This window comes from Primulina tabacum, chromosome 3, assembly GCF_025594145.1.
Source record: "Primulina tabacum isolate GXHZ01 chromosome 3, ASM2559414v2, whole genome shotgun sequence".
Lineage (NCBI taxonomy): Eukaryota > Viridiplantae > Streptophyta > Magnoliopsida > Lamiales > Gesneriaceae > Primulina > Primulina tabacum.
This window is the reverse complement of record NC_134552.1, coordinates 14,690,285-14,707,390: the sequence shown is the minus strand read 5'-3', so window position 1 is coordinate 14,707,390 and position 17,106 is coordinate 14,690,285. Positions and strand designations below refer to the sequence as shown.

The following is a 17,106-nucleotide window of genomic DNA, read 5'->3' as shown; positions in this document are numbered from 1 at the left end:
ACCAGCATATTTTGTATTAAAATAAATAAATAACTCTTTAGATTAAATATTATTATATCAAGGATAGGAAATCCTCACAGCCCCTTATAAAAAATAATAATAAATTTGGTATAGTAGATTAATTAATTAAAGATTATAATTACGTTTATTAATGAAGTTTTAGAATAAATATTCAAAGTATGACACTATTATTTATTTATAACGTATAAGGAGTGAGTGTTCTATTAATTTAAAAAATATATTTTTACATTTTCTGAACTTTATTAAAAATTATAGAGAGGTGTTCAAAATAAATTATAAATTGATAGGATTTTTTGGATATAAATAAAAGTTTTTATAATGGGTGTAGGGGAATTTTAAAATATTATATAATTTGAATGCTTTGGCATGTAAAAATACCTCACAATAAATACATATACCCGTTTTTTTAACCTATATAATTAAACTTTATCAAGTTTTTTCCACTATACATATATGTAATTTTTCTTCTCTCCTAAACTCTCGCGATTTTTTTTCAAATGAATTAGTTATTTTCTAGAATGTTTTCAATTTTATAAATTCAAAAAACGTAGATACATATGGAAAATGTTATATTAAATTAGAAAGTTTTGAAAAGTTGGAATTAGCACAAGTTAAAATGAAAATACAAATTTACTAAATTATGTAATTTTTAGCATTTTTTATTAAATAAAAAGATGATATATTTATCCTTTTATTTAAAATGTATAAGGTCTTTTGTGAAATGGTCTCACGAATCTTTATATGTGAGACGAGTCAACCCTACCGATATTCACAATAACAAGTAATACTCTTAGCATAAAAAAAAAATTTCATGGATGACCCAAATAAAAGATTTGTCTCACAAAATACGACTCGTGAGACCGTATCACACAAGTTTGCCCAAAATGTAATATAGATTTAAACTTTTATTTATGTGGAATTACTAATCTCCTATTTTTAGTACCTTTTATTTTCATTAAACTACTTGATAAACAATTTAATTAGTAAAATCTTATAATCTATCCGTTACTCCCTCCCGGTTCTAAAAATTCAAAATTTCAAAAGCAGGCTTCGACCCCAAACGAATTTAACGGTCTCTCCAGGGAAACCTTCTTTTGATACCACTCTCCTCCATTGAAAGTGTATATACATAGAAAAAAGCATTTATTTAATTCCTTTTTTCATCTTTTTTCTACCAAATTTAAATCTTTTTGCATTCAAAACCTCGAAACTTTGCTGCTTTATCAATGGGAGATTTTGAGTGGCATGACCCACTTCTTATGACCGATGTTTCTCGCCAGGAAGAACAAGATCGAAGACAAAATCATTGTAAGATCACCAAATTTCATTTCTACTATCAGACTTGTTAAAGATTTACATTTTTTAGGTCCAAGTGTAAATGGGTTTTTGATTTATTGATTTCGCTTTCATTTGGCAGGTAAATTCGAGTGTAGTTTAGAATCTTCAATGACGGGAAACTTAGACGATTCCAGTCCAACGAAGATTGATGGTAATCTTCCCTAATAACCCCATTTTTTATGCATGATTTAGTTCCTCATTTTAGACTTCTTGTATATGGGCACTTATTGGATCTTGGTAATGAAAGTTTGTAACGTAGTTTCCTACATGTTTTGATTTTGTTAGTTTATAGTTTTTTAAAATGTTCGAAGCTTTAAAAGAATATAATTTTTTGGGTCGGGCTAAAGTATATAAGCTAGTACAATTTCAAGAAAGTCGACCAAAATGAATCTCATTTGATCTTTGTTGAGTTAATTATACGTTGTCTTTTCATTATTTTAGGTCGATCTGTCTTGGGATTTTCTTTGACCTCGCCTGATCTGGTATTATGTGTGGGTTCACCTGATATTTCTAAACAAAGATATGAAGATTCACCTGATATTTCAAACCGGAGATACGAAGATTCACCTGAAAACCCTAGCGGTGGAAGCCCAATTAATGTTTCTTTAGAAAATGGAATTAAGGGGCCTGAGATCAGGGACTCCATTGAAACCCCATTAGCAAAGATGGGTGATTTAAGCACTGAATCTTCTTTCGAGCTTGCTGCACCACCATTAGTCCGAGAAGATTTATCAGAATATGTTATGAGAATTAATGTGGGATCTTCTACTAGTCTTCCATTTCAAGATGGCGTACCATTTTCGGAGGACAGAGGTTTCAGTGGAGGTGATACTGTAAAGACCGAAGATCCCATCATTAGTGATGGAAAAGAATGTCCAGGTCTCTACCAGACTGCTCGGTTAGGGAATTGTTCATATCATTTTGAGAATCTGGAGTCTGGAATGTACTTGGTTGATCTACATTTTGCGGAGCTCGTGTTTACAGCTGGTCCTCTGGGAATGAGAATATTCGACATTTACTTACAAGAGCAAAAGGTGAGGGGTTGGATGATCATAATAGTCCATGCTTGATTCATTTTTTTAATTGCCACATGTTATGAGGATATATAACATGCTTGATTATTCAATATTTGCAGGTTATATCTAGTTTAGATATTTATGCAAGTGTGGGTGCAAACAAGGCCTTGGTGATATCGGATCTTAAAACTTATGTTGATAGGGATAAGGTGTTATCTATTAGATCTGAAGGTGTAAATGGATCCCCAATAATTTGTGGCATTTCTATTCGAAAAGATTCTTCTGAAAGTAAGCTGAATTAATTTTCTAAAAAAACCTTGCTGGTCAATTGCTTATGACATCCATGAACTGCTGATGGAATGTATTCTTTTTTTTATTGCCTCTAGTATTTGGAATTGGAGATGGAAAATTACTTGGCAGAGTGGGATCAACCGGCATGCTGCAGTTCAAGTTGTCGAAAGTACTTTCAACATTAATCGAATGCTTGTTAGATACTTCAAAAGTAGGATCATAAACATATGTAGATTTTACTTGGCAACTTATTTTCTCTTTTAATGATATGTAATTAGGATATCTATGATAATTCCGTTGATGGAAATTTTTGGAGGCTTCAAGTGGAACATGAATCACAAGCGAAGGAACTATCAGAAACGAAAAAGGTTCTTGAAAAGCTAAAGACGGACAATGAACTGAAGAGTCTAGAATGTCAAGAAGCTTGGAAGTCTTTGAAAGAGCTTCAAAACGAGCTTATGCGTAAATCAATGCATGTGGGATCATTGGGTGAGAAAGTCATGAAAAGAGTGACATTTAGTGTGTCATTTTTTATAAAATTATATGTTTTGCCACCAAGATCGATTTTTTTTTTTTTTGTTTTTTTTCTTTATCAGCTTTTGCAATCGAAGGCCAGGTGAAAGAAAAGAGTAGATGGTTTTCATCACTGAGATACTTGACTAAAAAATCAAAGGTAACAAAATGACCATTTTGACATCTGATATAATCCACTCAAGTGGAACATATATTTACTGTATCAACTTGTTCGATATTGCAGATTCTGAAGATGGATCAAATCAAACTTTCAGAAGAGGCTTCAACATTTAAGCAATATGTGGCAGATATGGAGGGTGTTAAGTCTATTGTTCAGTCCACAAGTAATTTCTTTTCAATCTTTGATTTTTTTTTTTCCTGACTCAATCCAGAGATCTACATCTTGCAAAATCAACTGCCTAGTATCTTAAAAGGCTGTCAAATCTGTGTATTTGTGTGCTTGTTTTTTCTATTTTTAAGTGTCTTTGTTGACAGTACAACAGCAAGTCGAATTGTATGAAGATATAAAATGCAAGTACCTCAAGGAGGCAAAATTGACAAAAGAACTTTATAACAAGGTTCTGGACTTGAAAGGTACAGGAATGGATTAATTGACTGTATCATGTCAAATAGGACTATAAACTGGGAAAATACTCAATTTATAATCATACTTCCTCAGGAAACATTAGAGTATTTTGTCGATGTCGACCTTTGAATGCTGAAGAGCTTGCTGGAGGAGCTTCACAGGTCGTTGACTTTGAATCCGCAAAGGATGGCGAGCTAACAATCAAGTCAAATGGGATCTCGAAGAAAACCTTTAAATATGATGCAGTTTTTAGTCCAGAGGCAAACCAAGGTGATTGTAATAGACCAGTATCTTGTGCTGACAATAGTTACATTCTTGTCCTAACAAAAAACTAATGTAACATTGTGCATTTTCTTCTGAGTAGTTGATGTTTTTGAGGATACAGCTCCACTTGCAACTTCAGTACTAGACGGATACAATGCGTGTATATTTGCATACGGCCAAACAGGAACTGGTAAAACATTTACTATGGAAGGAACAAAAGATGCTCGGGGGGTTAACTATAGAACTCTTGAGAAGCTATTTCACATAATTGAAGAGCGTAAAAACACATTTAGATATGAAATATCAGTAAGTGTCTTGGAAGTTTACAATGAACAACTAAGGGATTTATTAGCTTCAGACTCACAAACTGGACTCACTGCAAAGAGGTACTAGCCTTGTTGAACTCGTAGGGTCTTTATTTCATGTTTTTAAGTCATGTATAGCCACCACAGTCCAAAAGCATGCATCCAAAAATTCTAAGACTTGAAATCTTTGAAATCCAGGCTTGAGATAAAACAAGTAGGTGATGGAGGGCATCATGTTCCAGGAGTAACCGAAGCTCGTGTGAACAATGTGAGTGAGGTGTGGGAAGTCCTTCAAACAGGAAGCAATTTCAGGGCCGTTGGATCAACTAATGTTAATGAGCATAGTAGCCGATCACATTGGTCTGCTTTTTCTCCGAATGTCTGTCTTATTGATGGAGCAATGTCACGAAAAAGAACTGATTAATTTTTAAAATTTTGTTGCTTCTTAAAAATGCAGCATGCATTGTGTGATTGTGAAAGGAGAGAATCTTCTAAATGGAGAATGCACCAAAAGCAAACTATGGTTGGTTGACTTAGCAGGAAGTGAAAGAATAGCTAAAACGGAAGTTCAGGGCGATAGACTAAAAGAAACACAGAATATCAATAGATCGCTTTCTGCACTAGGAGATGTGATATCCGCACTTGCAGCTAAGTGCACACACATCCCCTTCAGGTATGCATAGATGATATTATGTTTCAAAATTCGTTTTGTCCTTTTTATGCTAATCCAGAGATATAGACATCGAGTATACTCATTCTATTTGGATACTCTGTCTAAGTTTTCTGCTCTCATTTGGGTGCAGGAATTCGAAACTCACTCACTTGCTCCAAGATTCATTAGGTATCAACTCTTATAAGTAATGTCGTGTATTATAAATATGTTCTTGTTATTTGAAGAAGTAGTACTGGGAAAGTGTTTATAACAAAATACGTGGACTTTGTAATTACAGGTGGAGATTCAAAGACATTGATGTTTGTACAGATCAGTCCAAATGAAAATGACCTCACTGAGACTCTTTGCTCATTAAATTTTGCCAGTCGAGTTCGAGGAATAGAACTGGGTCCTGCAAAGAGGCAAATGGACAACACCGAGATCCTCAAATTCAAACAAATGGTAATGAATGAATTATGATAATTTTTTTAAAATAAATTTGTCCTCAAATTTCATAGTGGTATCGGTTCTTGTTTCTTCAAAAAATGAAGGTCGATAAACTTCGACAAGAGTTGAAGAGTAAAGATCTTCAAGTTAAGAAGATGGAGGATATTAATCATGGTCTTGAGATCAAGATGAAAGACAAAGACGTGAAAAATAAAAATCTTCAAGAAAAGGTATACAGCTAAAAAAATATGTGGTTTCCAAAGAGGTTATATCATGTTTCCTTTGTAACTTTCTTGAATCAATTTTCCCAATCCCCATTTTTCTCAATTTGTTTTCGTTTCAATATATTCTTTTTACTTTTGTGATAATTTAGATCATCAAATGATCAAAATATCCTAGCAATATTACCTCGTTTTACATTTCAGATCAAAGAATTGGAATCACAACTTCTGGTAGAGAGAAAGCTAGCACGGCAGCATGTGGACTCGAAAATAGCAGAACAACAGCAGCAACAAGAACAGCAACAACAAGAAAAGAACCAACAGCAAGAGGAGCATAGCTGCGAACTAGTGAGACCACCACTTGCAACTAAAACTCTTGGTGCTCAAAAAGCTCATTTTGAAAATGCCCCTTGTTCTTTTGGAGACAACAACAAAGTCCCATTTCACCCAACTCACAAGGATGAACATACCACGAATGATAACTTGACAGAAAAGGAAAATAACCCTGATATTGCTGAACAATTATTACAACTTCCAAAGAGAACAGGCCGTGCATCTCTTAGCACAGCTATACCAAAAATTTACATGGCACCAGTCGCTCCAAGGCGTAACTCTCTAATCCCACTTCCTAGTTCACTCAGAACAGCCAAGTTACATCCCCCTTTTCTACCACTAAGAACAATCCAATCAGATAAGGAGGCTGATACTTATGAAGAAGAAAAAAATGAGCTTTTGCTCGAGCAGACTCCGTCCGATAGTCCTAAACAGCATAGAAACGCAAGTAAGAAGCAAAGTAGTGCACTGCGAAGAAGCCTTCAAAAGAAAATTAACACCAAATCTCCAATGCAGCCACATATGAGACGTATTGGAGTGAATGTTGGGATGGAGAAGGTGAGAGTCTCGATTGGGAGCAGAGGGAGAAATGGCCAACGCATGCTGCTTGGCACGGCCAGAAGAACGGCAACAAGGAGGGATGCTCAGCAGAAGCAAAGTCATAGAGAAAAGGAAAGAGGATGGAATATTGGAACACTGGGAAGAACACTATAATGGATCAGTTGCAATATCTTCATTGCATTATTGAAACTAACAGTGAGTGGAGATATCTGGTGTTTTTTAACCTTTTTCTGGGAGGAAGATTATAGTTTATTGTGTTTGGATGATGATCATTCTTATCATCTGTGAAGGGGTTGGTTTACAGTTAATGGATTGCTGGTGTTGGAACACGGCCTTTGATTTCAATTCAAATGGTTTTGATACCCATAATTATTGGAATTTTAATCTATAATTTTTATTTTAAAAAATCTATCTCGAGAATTTTTTAAGAAATTTTGAAAAATACATTCTCTCCGTATTTGACGTCTGTTTGTTAAAATTGCATGATACAACTGTTGTTTTTAACAACCTAAATGCCATCTTTTTTAAATAAATGTGGTGGGAGAGTTAGAAATTCAAATGTCCTGAATCCCATGACCCTTTTCTTCAAATTTTCATATGCAAAATCCATGACCTCAAATTATAGCATTCTCCTTAAACTACAATTACTTATTTGATAAAATAATGATTAGATTGTAGTATAATTTTTAATAAAAATAATTGTAAATACATACAATTTGTTTTTTTTTTATAAAAACATCATATAAAAATGAAAAGTGTTTATTTGCACACAAAAATTGTTATTTACACAGTGCCACATATTTTATTTTGATTTTAAGAGATTATTACATTGATTTAGTTAGACAATACATGTTCAATCGTGTATTTGTTGTTTTATTTAAAATTTTATTAATTGATATTTGTTTTAATTTATACTATTTTTTAATTAAATTAAATGTATAAATAAAAAATTTAATTAAAAAGTAGGATATAAATATTTTTTTATTTATGCGCTTTTTTGCCTTTGCCCGTTTTTTTTAAAAAAATTATTTATTTTTTCAAACAATATATAAAAAACAAGGAAAAAAAACCTCTGCCGTGGCTTCGTTGAAAACGGGCGAAGACGAAAAAAGTGCTTTTGATCGACGGTTTTTTACTTAGACCAACCGTGCCCAGGTTCTTGTAACACCGTTGATTTGGAGCTTTGTTTCGCGGATTGCGGGGGAGATTTTTTTCTATTTCGCGGTGAGTATGTTGTTCTATTTTCTATCTGTGAGGTAGGCATGGATTTGAGGGATCACGGTATTTGAAATTCTAGGGTTTTGAGAATGGAGGTTTTTATGTATTTGTCTTGTTGTTTTTGTATCCGTTTTATGCACGTGTTTTCATATTTTAATCCAGTTTACGTAAGATTTAGTATATTGAATTGAGTTTTTTTTATTATAGTGGACAGATCATTGGCTATGCCGCCGAGAAATAGGGCCGCAGTGGTGGTTCTTGGTGATATTGGTCGCAGCCCGCGAATGCAATACCATGCTCTTTCTCTTGCTCGGCAGGTGCACATATTTTCTGTTTTTGTTTTCTTGTTGATTTAGAAAAGTTCTGTTTGATGGCTGGTTAGAAATCTCGGGATTCCATGAAAAGCTTATGGAATATACTCTTCTCGGAAAATATGGTAAATCAGTTTTGAAATATTGAAACATGAGATGAGAGTTGTAAGGGAAACATCTTAAAAAGAAATGATAAAATGGGCTGAAGGTAACTTGTAACTTCTAAAGAACTAGCTGTAATAATCGCAAATGTGCCATTGATCATGGTTTATCCTTTGGATTGCTTCTATAAGGAACTTCTCAATTTTGCAGGGTTTTCTAGAGGTTGATATAGTTGCATACGGAGGTACTGTTGCATTTGATTATTCTTTGTACTACTTAGAGTTTTCAGGTTTTTCCCCATGAACTTTTGAATTGTTTCTGTGTCATGTAACCAGTAACTACACTGCATTGCAAGCTTTCGTACTTTTACGGTGTTACCATATTTTTGTGGACTTGAAATTCATGTTTTATCTAATACTCTGGAGCTGAAGATTATTGTGACTTCAACTTCGGGTCTTCTTTTTCATCTCCATTATTCAATAAATTCCACAAGTACTTGCAACTTCTCTTATTGTGATTTGCCCTTTGGAAATGAGTGTTTTTTCAACACAAAAGATGGTGGATTGATCAGTATTTTTTCAAGTGTTTACCACTGGAAATGAGTGTATTATTTTACTGCATAAATCATAATGTATTTACTTAAACAGATTTTTTTGCTAGTTTTATTTTTCTACTGATTGACGACTTCATCCTTTGGATAGGTTCGGATCCTCACACTTCATTGTTAGAGAACAAATCTATCCATATTCACAAAGTGGTACGATTAACTACATTATTTCTGGACTAAATTTTCATTGAAATAGATGATCATTGACAAGACTCTCGCTTTTCACAGCCACAATGGCCTACAGTTCCTCAAACTTTTCCGAAGATTCTTCGTCCCTTAATGCTTATTTGCAAGCCTATTATTCAATTTCTCATGCTGCTGTGGTATCTTTGTATAAAGATACCTGCTCCTGATGTTTTCATTGTGCAGGTGAGCTTTATCTTTTGTGTATGCAGTCCTTATTTTCTTTTGTACGGATGGGAGGATGAGGTCTGCTGAGTTAGATTGGTGTACTTTTCAGTAATGTAAAAATCAAAATGTTTGAGGCTAACTAGTCTCTGACTTCATGGTCAGATTTTGCCGGAGTCTACTTGAATGTAAAATCATTATTCTGTTATTTTTATTGTTGTGACTGGCATTATAATCTGTTCTGGTCTCCTTGTTATCATGGCCTGATGATGTTTGCTGGAGGTCTACTTGATTGTCAAATTATTGTTCTGTTATTTATATTATTATGACTGGAATAATAATATGTTACTGGTCCCGGACATCATGACCTAATGATGTTCGCTGGAGGTTTACTTGAATGTGAAATTATTATTCTGTTATTCATATTGTGCAAATATGTTCAAAACATCAAGCTCTGTACATTTTTGCTGCAGAATCCACCTTCAGTTCCTACGCTAGTGGTTGTGAAGTGGGCCAGCTGGTTGAGACATTCTTCATTCATTGTGGATTGGCATAATTTTGGATACACACTACTTGCCATGTCCCTTGGAAGGAGTAGTTACTTTGTAGCTGTATATCGATGGTAAATTATCATTGTTTTTACATTAAAATGGAATTTGTGACCTTGTTTGCAGACTGAATGTATGATTATTCCTAGGATAGAGAACCACTTTGGCAAGATGGCCCATGGTTCTTTGTGTGTTACTAGAGCTATGCAACATGAATTGGCTCAGAACTGGGGTATAAAGTAAGAGCATGATATGTTTAATGCACCGTGCATTGTAACCTGCTGGCATTTCATATGCTGATAGATTTTTTAGCCTCATTATCGTATTGTAGGACCACAGTTTTGTATGATCAACCTCCTGAATTTTTCCGACCATCTTTGCTTGAGGAGAGCCATGATGTGAGTCTATTGTCATTACAAGCTTCAATAATACATTGAATCAGCAAACTTAGGTGACTGCTATGATCTAGTTATTTTGCAGGATTAGTAAAAGTCTCAATCAGCCATATGGCCTTCGAGATTGCATCAGTAGTGGTACAGGAGGGAAACAATAGTGTTTGCAATTCAATTCTTAAATTAATGTCAGAGTGTTCTTACTAATTTTAATCAGACATGCACATATATGGCAGGATCAGCAGGACCAGATAGCAATTATCCTAATACAACTCCATTTACAACTCAAATCGACAGTGATATTTCCTTGAAGGAAAACAGACCCGCTCTAATTGTTAGTAGTACAAGCTGGTAAGTTCGTATCCATTAAATGCTTGCTTTCTTACTTTACTTGAACGTTTCCTTCAATCCACTACCTTTTTCATTATTTTTAACATATCAAAAATTAGAAAGTTTAGACTCTGATATATCATCAGTGGAGCTAATTTGAGAAACTCACATTGTTTTTTCATGATAATTATCAGAAATATTAGAATGGAAATTGATGAGCATATATTTCATATAAACATGATTCGATGATATCCGATAACTTTTTAGGACTCCGGATGAAGATTTCAGTATTCTTCTGGAAGCTGCTGTTATGTATGATAGGCGTGTTGCAGCACTATTACATGAGGACGACTCAGTTGGGGATGAAACTGTTTGGGAAGAAATTCATTCTGGAAAGCGATTTGCTTACCCTAGGTTGTTGTTTATCATCACTGGTAAAGAGGCTTTTTATGCATATGCTTCTTTTTCATATCTGTTAAAATTTATGGAGCCATTACAGTAAATTTTGTTTAACACAATTGATGATTGAATACTTTTAAATACTCGTAGGTAAAGGACCTGAAAAGGAAAAGTATGAGAAAATATTAAAGAAACTTAGTCTCAAACGTGTAGCATTCCGTACCATGTGGCTGACTGCAGAGGATTATGCGTTGCTTCTTGGTAGGTGTTATATCTAACTAGTTAATATGTTGCCTTCTACCAGAACTGTTTTATGTCTTCCTTTTCTATTTTTGTAGGTTCTTCAGACTTAGGTGTCTGCCTCCACACGTCCTCATCAGGGTTGGATCTACCCATGAAGGTTTACTTGTTTCCTGAATTTATCCATTTTGTAATAGTGAACTACCACTATTTATTAGTCAGACATCCCTGGAAAAAACTCATTTAAGAAACTTTCTTTTTACATTTTGGGGTAAATGATCTCTTTCTTGGGGTTTTTTGTTTGTTAGGTTGTGGATATGTTTGGCTGTGGACTGCCAGTCTGTGCTGTTTCTTATTCGTGGTAAGATTCAGTAAATTACTGTTTTGTGTGGTTGTGCCACTGCGAGTGCTATTTATACTAACTGTTTCTGATCTGCGTCAAGCATCAAGGAGCTGGTAGAAACTGGAAAGAATGGCCTCCTTTTCTCCTCATCCTCAGAACTTGCTGATGAACTCATGGTAAGCCTGTTAATAACAAGTTGTAGAGCATGCAACCATAGTTTCACACTCTTTCTTCCTTTAGTGGGCCAGCTTATATTCTAAATTAGAGGATACAGAATATCGGTTGATCATATTTGTTGATGGCACATGCATGTGCTCAAAATGCAATCATGATTTTTTTAAGGGAACTCGCAAGTCTTTAACAATACCCTCGTCTTTTTTCTTTTCTTATTTCCCCGTTTTCACGCTCTCTTCTCTTCTTTTCTGTTTTGCTTTTCTTTTCTTTTCTTTTTTTTCACTTCCTGATCCGATATCTAATTCTTTTTTTCCATTGTGTACTAAGACGAAACCCATGCTTGGGCCCTTATTTATCTGCCCCTGGATTTTAGTTGAATTTAACCTAAGAATCTGAAAATTTGTGAAATATATGACTGCTAATATTTAAGACTTATTTTTTTACTGGAATCCTTGGTTTATGTATGTGCTGAATTATTTGTAATTTGCTTAAATTTTCTGAAATATGTCATGATTTACCAACTTTCATGAATATGTGTTGACGCTGACATTGCAAACTCATATATGTGATTCCTGAAGGCTGAAAAGGTTTCTGGAGCATATGATCCTTAATGTAGTCGCATATACGCCAAGCTACATCTTTGTGTTTTGAGACATCCTGAGCTTTTTAATAAGTATGCTTGTTGTCTTCGTCTCTACTTCTTGTTTTGTTGTCAATTTCGCCAACTCAGCTTATCGTGATGGAAACCTAGTACTTTTTTTTTTGGCGAAGTTCGTCAAACTGAAACAGTTATTTGTGCTCGTATTTTGTTAGATGGGATTTGAGGTGCAAACAAGCCGAGTCGAACTCGAGTACCAAACCCGAGCTCGAGTTCGATCTCAAGATTTAAATGTTAGATCTCAGATTTCAGACTTTCGAGCTTTTCGAGCTCGATCTCGACTAGTGTATATATCGAGTTGCTCGAGCTCGAAAAGCTCGAAAGTCTGAATTCTAGCATTGATCAAACGGGTTTTGATATGTATTGACAAAAATATCTCTTATTTTTCATACATCTAAATAAAAAATATATATTGTTAATACTGAGTTACTCGAGTACAAATAATTGAATCTCGAATTTGAAAAATTACTCGATCTCGATTTGACCGAGTTGATCATGAGCTACTCGCGAGTAGCTTGAGTCACTTGCACCTTTAAATAGGATCGGTCCTCTCATGTTTAGGATTGGTACCTTTTTACTGGCTGTTGGGTTGTTTGCCAACCTGATGGACTTTCCTTCGTATCTATTTACTTGTAAAGGTCCAAATCGAAACCCCCTTTAAAAGAATATATGCATAATGCCTTTGTATCAGCACTGTTGCTTATGGATGTAGACTATCTTACCTAGTATTGTGCATTAACCAACGCTGTCAAATTGAGACAAAAAGAAGCATTTTGTGTGGAGTATGACCAATTGTGAGTGTCACATATCATTTTGCAATTCATGAAATACTTTCTGAGGGATTTATCATTGTGGAGAGCAATGGGTCTTGCAACTTGTTTTGTGGAAGAATTCTTTACTTGCATAATGTGATTAGTTTTACTGTGGAATGGCTGAATTAATGTGTAGGAAATTCCTTACGCTTATGTTTCGATCTCTACAGATGCTGTTTGAGGGTTTCCCTAACAGATGTGATGCTTTACAATCGATGAGAACAAGTTTGATGGAAAGGAGATCTTCATCTAGGTGGGCAACAGAATGGGAGGAGAATGCCAAGCCCTTAATTCATCGGGTAACATTAATTAATTTTACTTGAGCCAGGATCTCGACTAATTCTGATGGTAGCATGAAATTTTTCAGGTTATCTCTGAGAACTCCAGCTGAACGTCCATAAGGATAGGCCGAATCTTGGAGTTGTAAAAATCCGTGCTTTTACTGGTAGAAATATGATTTTTAAGCCTGTTATTATATACACTTTTATCTGATAGTAAGTTTTCAAGTTGAAAAAATACACGGGATTTCTTGAATTCTGGTTCTCGCGCTTGTTCCCTTTTCATCTCCAAAGATTTCAGCGATGCATCTTCATTTAACAAATTTCTTTACGTTTGTGTAGTTTAGTCAACATGAAGATCAAGTGTGCCCATTGTTCAGTTAGACAACCTTAAAAAATATTGTACAATTTTTTCAATTATACTAAGTTTTTTTGAAAAGCTGGTATCGTTTGTCGTTGATCCATTCATTTTCTTTTTTCTCATTTGCACAGATCCCGCTTGGTGGCATCTTATTACTGGTGGCAAAACAGTTTTTTGATAGGCCGCGATTTGAAACGATGAATTTTATGTTAGTTTTTCTTTCTAATCAGCGTACAGATTCATTTTTGGAACAAATTTGAGTGTTTGTATGATGAATATCGGTGGTGTACTCAATTATCGTATTTTATATTTAGATTACATTTATCGTATTTTATATTATATTAGATTTTTAAGCTTTGTTGCTTTTAGCGCACGGACATATATTAAATATTAACAACTAATCTACTTAGAATAAATAAAGGGAATTTTACACTAAAATCTCCCTCCAATATGTTTACTTTGATTCAGTCCCTTCAATACTTATTTTAAAATATAGTCTTCCGGTTTTGTTTGAACTTCCTTACACCTGAAGTGCACATGTAAGTCCTTCCTTCTCCTTCAATGTCTCTCTCTTAAAAATTGCAGTTCAAATTCTCCCCAAAAAAAAAAATTTGAACTTGTTCGAATGATTTCTCCACTCACTGCTGGAAAATTCCCAATTAAGATTTTCATGGTACTTCTTCCTATCCGTTCTTATAAATTTATAAGGTTTTCATCTGCTAATGAATTGTATATGCCATCCATTCTAACTCCATAGCCTCCAAGTGAGTTCATATTACATTCCTGGCCATGGCTATTGAGGAAGTTGTTGGCTCTACTTAATCCATAGCTGTATCCAGGAAGAGGGCTCCGGCTAGGACCTGGAGACAATTCTTTTGGAACTGCTCGTTTTACCTCGACCATCTTACCGTTGAGTTCATGCAAGGTTTTGTGCAACACCCTATCGAATGCCGCCTCTGAATCATAAGCTATAAATCCAAAACCTCTTGGCCTTTGAGTGTTATGGTCATACATTACTACAACGTCTGTTGTGGTACCAAACTGATTGAAGTAATTTTTGAAGTCACTCTCAGTAGTAGTAGAAGCTAATCCTCCTACAAAAATGTTTTTAGTGCGTCCAGGCCCTGGTGATCCCTGGATGCTGCCACTGTTACAGTTTATTAAATGTTGATCGTCTCTTGGAACAGCTTTATTTGCTTCCACCTGAAAGATGAAAGAAAAATAGTAGTTAGACCCATGAGACAACATCCATTTTATCATCACGTGAATCATGAAACTTAACCAAGGAAGTGCAAGAAACAATCCACTCCCCCATCATCTACTCGCCATAGATACTAGCTAAAACTTACTACCAGTCGATTTTTACGCAAGCATTAAGACACTTTTAGCTACATGATTAAGTATTGCTGGCAATGCAAATTCAAGTATTTTAAATGTTCAGTAATTTATAGTCTATAGATACTATATCCGACCAACTTACAGTTCGTCCATCAATCATGTGGTTCTCCTTGACCACTCTTTCAGCAACAGCAGTGTCATCCATGAGCACGACCTGTGGTTCTATCTCGCATAATCACTGCCTCCACTACTTGTCCATATGCTCCGAAATATTCTTTAAGCCGATCCTCATCAGTGTCCCAAGACGCCACCAATAAAAAGCTTACCTTGATCTGTCTCCATCTTTTCTGCAATTTCATGTGCAATTACCTCGATGCTCCATTGTCCTCCACCAGACCAAACAATACATAAATGAGAAAATGACAAAGAAAAACAACCAAAAGCAATATAAGCTTACAAACAATCCGATTACAATAAATACAATTAAATCAAGGAAAAAGTTGTCATCCTGTGCAATGCTCGAATCAATTCATAAGATAATTTGATGCAACACAAAACATTAGCTCGATCAAAATAGTCAGAAGATGATTGCTGCATCAGAACCTCAAGAATCCAACAATCACACATACAATCAATCAATAGAAAAATCTAATAGATCCAAAGGTAATCATAAACCAAAAAACAAGGGGAGGAAAAATCAGACCTTATCCAGAAAATCAGGCAGGAACCCAGTATCAACCACTTATAAAATATCAACTGGGAAATGCTGGATTTAATATAAAAATCTTGAATCCTTCATTCATCCAATAAAAGACCGCAACCTGCAATACTGTTAACACAAATTTCGCACAAATAAAAAAGAACCCACAAAAATATAATCAATGAAATTTATTATGAACACTGTCAAAAGGATGAGGAAGGATTGGATGAAAGCAAGATCTAATGAGAGGAATATTATTCACTAAACAAAAATAGAGAATTTGCTCATCCTCGCACTTTCTTTTTCTCTCACCAATTTCCTCCCCTTTTTCTTGTTCATTCCACTCTTTTTAAACAAAATCAAAAGAAATGGAATCATTAGATAATTCGATTCATATTTAATATAGATTTAGTAGACTTGTGAAATGTGGTTTGTGCAAATGTTGTTTTATCACTAAATATAATTTTTAGTGAGTCTACAAATCAATTCCTAGTCTATTAAAAAATATATCAACTTGCTCATTCTAGATCGATATACGTGATATGATACATGATATTCACATCCAATCAAATGCTCAAATTATGAGTTTATTGAAAAGTACTTACCTATATATCGACTTGTTAATGTTGCGATTGGATTGATAAATTTGATAGGGTGAATTTTTTATTTTCATTCCTTGTCTTGCTTGGATAAATAAAATGGAAGTGAATTTCAAATTTCATTCTATAAAAAACTATGTTATAGAAATTATTGTACGTCAAATAACATCAAATGTCTTGATATCAGAAGACGGACTGTCTAATGTTTTTTCACCCGGAGAACTAATTGGGTTGTTGCGAGCGGAACGAATGGGACGCAATAATAATTGTGATAGATTTCAAATACATCTTTATTGGTGTCATTTGAAATTCATTCTTCAAATATTTCACCAAGTCAAATATATTTATTCCAGCGTAACCTAAGTTATTTTTACTATTTGAATAGAAAATTTATAATTATAGTTGTGCATCATTAATCTTCAAGACTCAATGCATCATTTTTCGATTCGTCCAGCGAGCATTTCATGTTGTTTTTTTCCCAACTCCACGAGGATCGCGTAGATGGTGTTGCTACAAATTGGTTAGTAGTTTGTGTATTGTAGTCGGAGATTTACAACTTGTGTACATGATGCGTAATATCATTTGCCTTTAAGTATGAACCAGATCGATGTTATGTTTAGAAAGTCAAGTGATTCCGTTGTTCTCTAGCTAGTCTAGGTAATTTTATTTCTTAATGCATTTAATTCTTGCCATGAATTTGTGCTAATCATCCAACACAAATATTTTAAGTCGTTTTTCTAACATAATAATGATGTTTCATGCTATCATTTTCTCAATAATTGCAATGCATTCCAACTCGT

The 17,106-nt window shown here is 34.5% G+C and overlaps 2 protein-coding genes and 1 pseudogene across 4 annotated transcripts; 2 read left to right on the top strand and 1 right to left on the bottom strand.

Annotated features, from left to right (window-relative positions):
• Positions 1–1,089: 1,089 nt before the first annotated feature.
• LOC142540684 (kinesin-like protein KIN-14Q) lies at positions 1,090–6,909 on the top strand. The gene is made up of 17 exons (XM_075647024.1): positions 1,090–1,329; positions 1,439–1,510; positions 1,801–2,393; positions 2,495–2,663; positions 2,762–2,835; positions 2,945–3,155; positions 3,263–3,339; positions 3,424–3,523; positions 3,675–3,773; positions 3,859–4,035; positions 4,130–4,415; positions 4,533–4,694; positions 4,792–5,007; positions 5,138–5,175; positions 5,285–5,448; positions 5,538–5,663; positions 5,859–6,909. The coding sequence occupies exons 1-17, from the start codon at positions 1,248–1,250 to the stop codon at positions 6,699–6,701; spliced, it is 3,489 nt and encodes a 1,162-aa protein (XP_075503139.1). The 5' UTR covers positions 1,090–1,247; the 3' UTR covers positions 6,702–6,909.
• A 693-nt stretch (positions 6,910–7,602) lies between these two features.
• On the top strand, positions 7,603–13,975 carry LOC142540682 (UDP-glycosyltransferase TURAN-like). Of its 3 annotated transcripts, none has more exons than XM_075647022.1 (17): positions 7,603–7,772; positions 7,974–8,083; positions 8,390–8,423; positions 8,881–8,936; positions 9,015–9,155; positions 9,608–9,756; positions 9,832–9,921; positions 10,014–10,080; positions 10,152–10,215; positions 10,311–10,425; positions 10,672–10,838; positions 10,954–11,064; positions 11,142–11,203; positions 11,352–11,404; positions 11,487–11,562; positions 13,201–13,329; positions 13,398–13,639. In XM_075647022.1, the coding sequence occupies exons 2-17, from the start codon at positions 7,991–7,993 to the stop codon at positions 13,419–13,421; spliced, it is 1,431 nt and encodes a 476-aa protein (XP_075503137.1). In that variant the 5' UTR covers positions 7,603–7,772; positions 7,974–7,990; the 3' UTR covers positions 13,422–13,639. The 3 variants fall into 3 exon arrangements, 2 of the variants coding, with proteins under 2 accessions (XP_075503137.1, XP_075503138.1); XM_075647023.1 differs by lacking the exon at positions 7,603–7,772 and adding an exon at positions 7,838–7,861; XR_012819140.1 differs by lacking the exon at positions 7,603–7,772 and adding an exon at positions 13,801–13,975 and having other exon boundaries at positions 13,398–13,475.
• A 120-nt stretch (positions 13,976–14,095) lies between these two features.
• On the bottom strand, positions 14,096–15,661 carry LOC142539009 (heterogeneous nuclear ribonucleoprotein 1-like; annotated as a pseudogene).
• Between the last annotated feature and the right edge of the window lie 1,445 nt (positions 15,662–17,106).